The 2,761-nt window shown below is 29.3% G+C and overlaps 1 protein-coding gene across 1 annotated transcript in view; it reads right to left on the bottom strand.

Moving 5' to 3' along the window:
• LOC108693158 (RUN and FYVE domain-containing protein 2-like) overlaps positions 1-2,761 on the bottom strand; it is a 21,465-nt gene that overhangs the window by 7,453 nt on the left and 11,251 nt on the right. Inside the window, exon 12 of the mRNA XM_018201940.1 lies at positions 1,114-1,330. Within this exon, the coding sequence (XP_018057429.1) occupies positions 1,114-1,330 (217 nt within the window). The remainder of the gene's footprint in view (positions 1-1,113; positions 1,331-2,761) is intronic.

Here is a 2,761-nt window from a genome sequence, read left to right as displayed (position 1 = left end):
ATATATATATATATGGATGTAAAAATACAAAAAAAATTATTTTACTAAAGTACTTAAAAATTTAACTAGATACAGATTTAAATAATTGCAATGCATTAGCAAATAATTATATAGAAATGTATGAACATTAATGACAATGATGCAAAAAGTTTTAATATTCTAGTAATTCTAGCAACCAGTTTAAGTGCTTTACTTAATTATTTTGACGATCTAAATCAAGTTATTTTCAGATTTATATATATCTAGTTAAATTTTTTAATATTTCAGTAAAATTGTTTTTTTCTAATATCTTCGATGATATCTATTTGAATCGATGTTCAAAATGTGCACGCAAAATTTAAATAAGTTTTGTTCTTCTATTTTTGTTGTTACTATGTTTTTATATTCGATCAAAGGGATCTTATGCCTATAATAATATTTTTGTGTAAATTTTACGATTTCCAATTTAAGCAAACTACGCACAGATTATTTGTAGGTCCTTTTAAAGCATCTTTTCAAATTCATTTTAATTATTCTTATATGTTATAAAGAAATAGAAAAGGAATATGTTTTTGTATGTTTCATATTCGAGAAAATCTTATTTTATTTTACAATAGCTTAGCGCTGTTTGATTTCTTTATAATTTTGTATTGAACGTATGAGAATACCTATTATAATTTTATGTTCCATATATTAATCATGATCATTACAATTAAATACACTCAATATCTTACCCTCTCTGTCTTACGTTCGAATTAGAGAGAGACAGAGAAAATTAACTTATTTTTTATCATAGAACTGTCAAATAACTCGTGATACTTGAAGAATCTGTAGAAATGAAAATTCAATAGTTGAAATAAATTTCATTAATCTATTCCAGGACGACAGTGCCGCGCCGTCGCACTTACTGTCGGTTCTATTATCGAAAGGCGGATAAATCTCCGTTCCAGTATGCCGATTGAATTAGGTACGGGCTTATAATCCAGATTTCGGGAATGAGATTTAAATAGAAAGATCGGATCGCAGTTCCGTAAAGCTCACCGTTGTCTGAACTTACGAGCACGACGATAACGGCGAGATTTATTCGCCACGGGTACGCTTAAAAGGCAATACAGATCGCACGTGGATACGTACTTCGGACACCCGTTTCAGCTGATCGATCTCCTGATGTAATTGAGAGATCTTCTCCGTGTTACAGATCGATGTTTCCTGTAAGGAGGTTCTCCACTCGCGCTCAAGTTGCAATTCCCTCTCGACCCCATTCGTCCGCGCTTCCCGCTCTGCAGCCACGGCACCCAGAATCCTCACCTTCTCCTCTGCCCCCGATCTGACACCATCCATCTCCTTGCACCTGATTAAGTCAAATCGGTGGTACTTAAACGTCGAAGGTATAAAACTCGTGTCTACACCGCTCGAAGCTATTTTATTCAATTGGTTCAACAATCTTTAACTCGTACCTCGCTCCAGGATTAACTCGGGATTTTAAAATAAATGTAATGACGTGTGATGGTTATATCTAGATGAAGATCCTGTTCGTTTATTAAAAAAGCATCGAATGATATGAATAATTTTATATATCATATTTATTGTCAAGAAATGATTTTTAAATTGTGATTTGTTATTTATGCCTACTTATCAGTACAGAAAATAAGATAAGAATTGTATTTGTATTATGATTTGTTGAATTAAACTTAAATAAAAAAAATTACATATTTATTATTTAATTAAGAATTTTATTATACATATCGTGTAAATATATTATACATAAATAAAAGTATATTCTCATAACGTATTTAAGGAACTGTTTTACGATTGTTGTAAAAAAAATGAGAAAAAATTAATACAAACTCACATAAAATGATAAAATCATTTTCTATTTTATTTCGAAAAATAGAATGAAAGACATAAAAGTAAAAGTCAAATATTAATAAATTTACAAATATAATCAAATATCAGAATAATATTACAAATGTTAATTCTCTCAGAAAATTTACATTTTATTTAATATTACATTTTAATTATACGTTTAATTATAACGTAAGTGTGTGTGTGTGTGTGTGTGTGTGTGTGTGTGTGTGTGTGTGTGTGTTCATAAATATGTATCGCATTAACCACGTATTTACACACACCAACGTAAAAATGTATATTATACTTTTTATAATCTTAATATACAAATAAGTTAATTAAAATAATAAGGCTTTATATATAATAATTTACTTGATAGTACTGTGCATAACTGCTGAATACATATAACTTACCTCATGTTATCGTATAAACAATAACGTATATAACAATAAAAAAAAGAGAAAATTTTATTCAGCAATTTTATTCAGCAAAAAATCACAAAAATTTTATTCAATCGTGGCATCTTAATTTAATTGGCGATGACTCTGGGATAAACAAACTCATACTCTCTTCTGTCATAAATTTATTTTCGAAGTGTTGTACAAGCACATGTAGTGTCAGAGTGCGTTATAATTTCCACTGCACGAGACTTATACAAGTACGTAAGTATATCAATAATATGGATATGGCACGTTTAATTAATCACCATCGATTTTACTTCCAATAAGAAAGTAACGCTATCACCTTGGAAAAATGTCTTGCATGTGTAAGTGTATTACAGATGTCATAATATAACAACTTACTTAAGGTAAAGCTAATTTCATATGTCAATGTTGAATAAAGAAGGAATGATTCGATGACAAGAACGATCGTGAATCAGTTCCTTAAAAACGATTATCATAAATAAGAGTAAGCGTTTTATTTTAGGTTACAAAGA

The sequence above is a fragment of the Atta colombica genome, unplaced genomic scaffold (assembly GCF_001594045.1).
Source record: "Atta colombica isolate Treedump-2 unplaced genomic scaffold, Acol1.0 scaffold107, whole genome shotgun sequence".
Lineage (NCBI taxonomy): Eukaryota > Metazoa > Arthropoda > Insecta > Hymenoptera > Formicidae > Atta > Atta colombica.
Note: the sequence above shows the minus strand (reverse complement) of the source record. Positions and strands in the feature narration are given on the sequence as shown.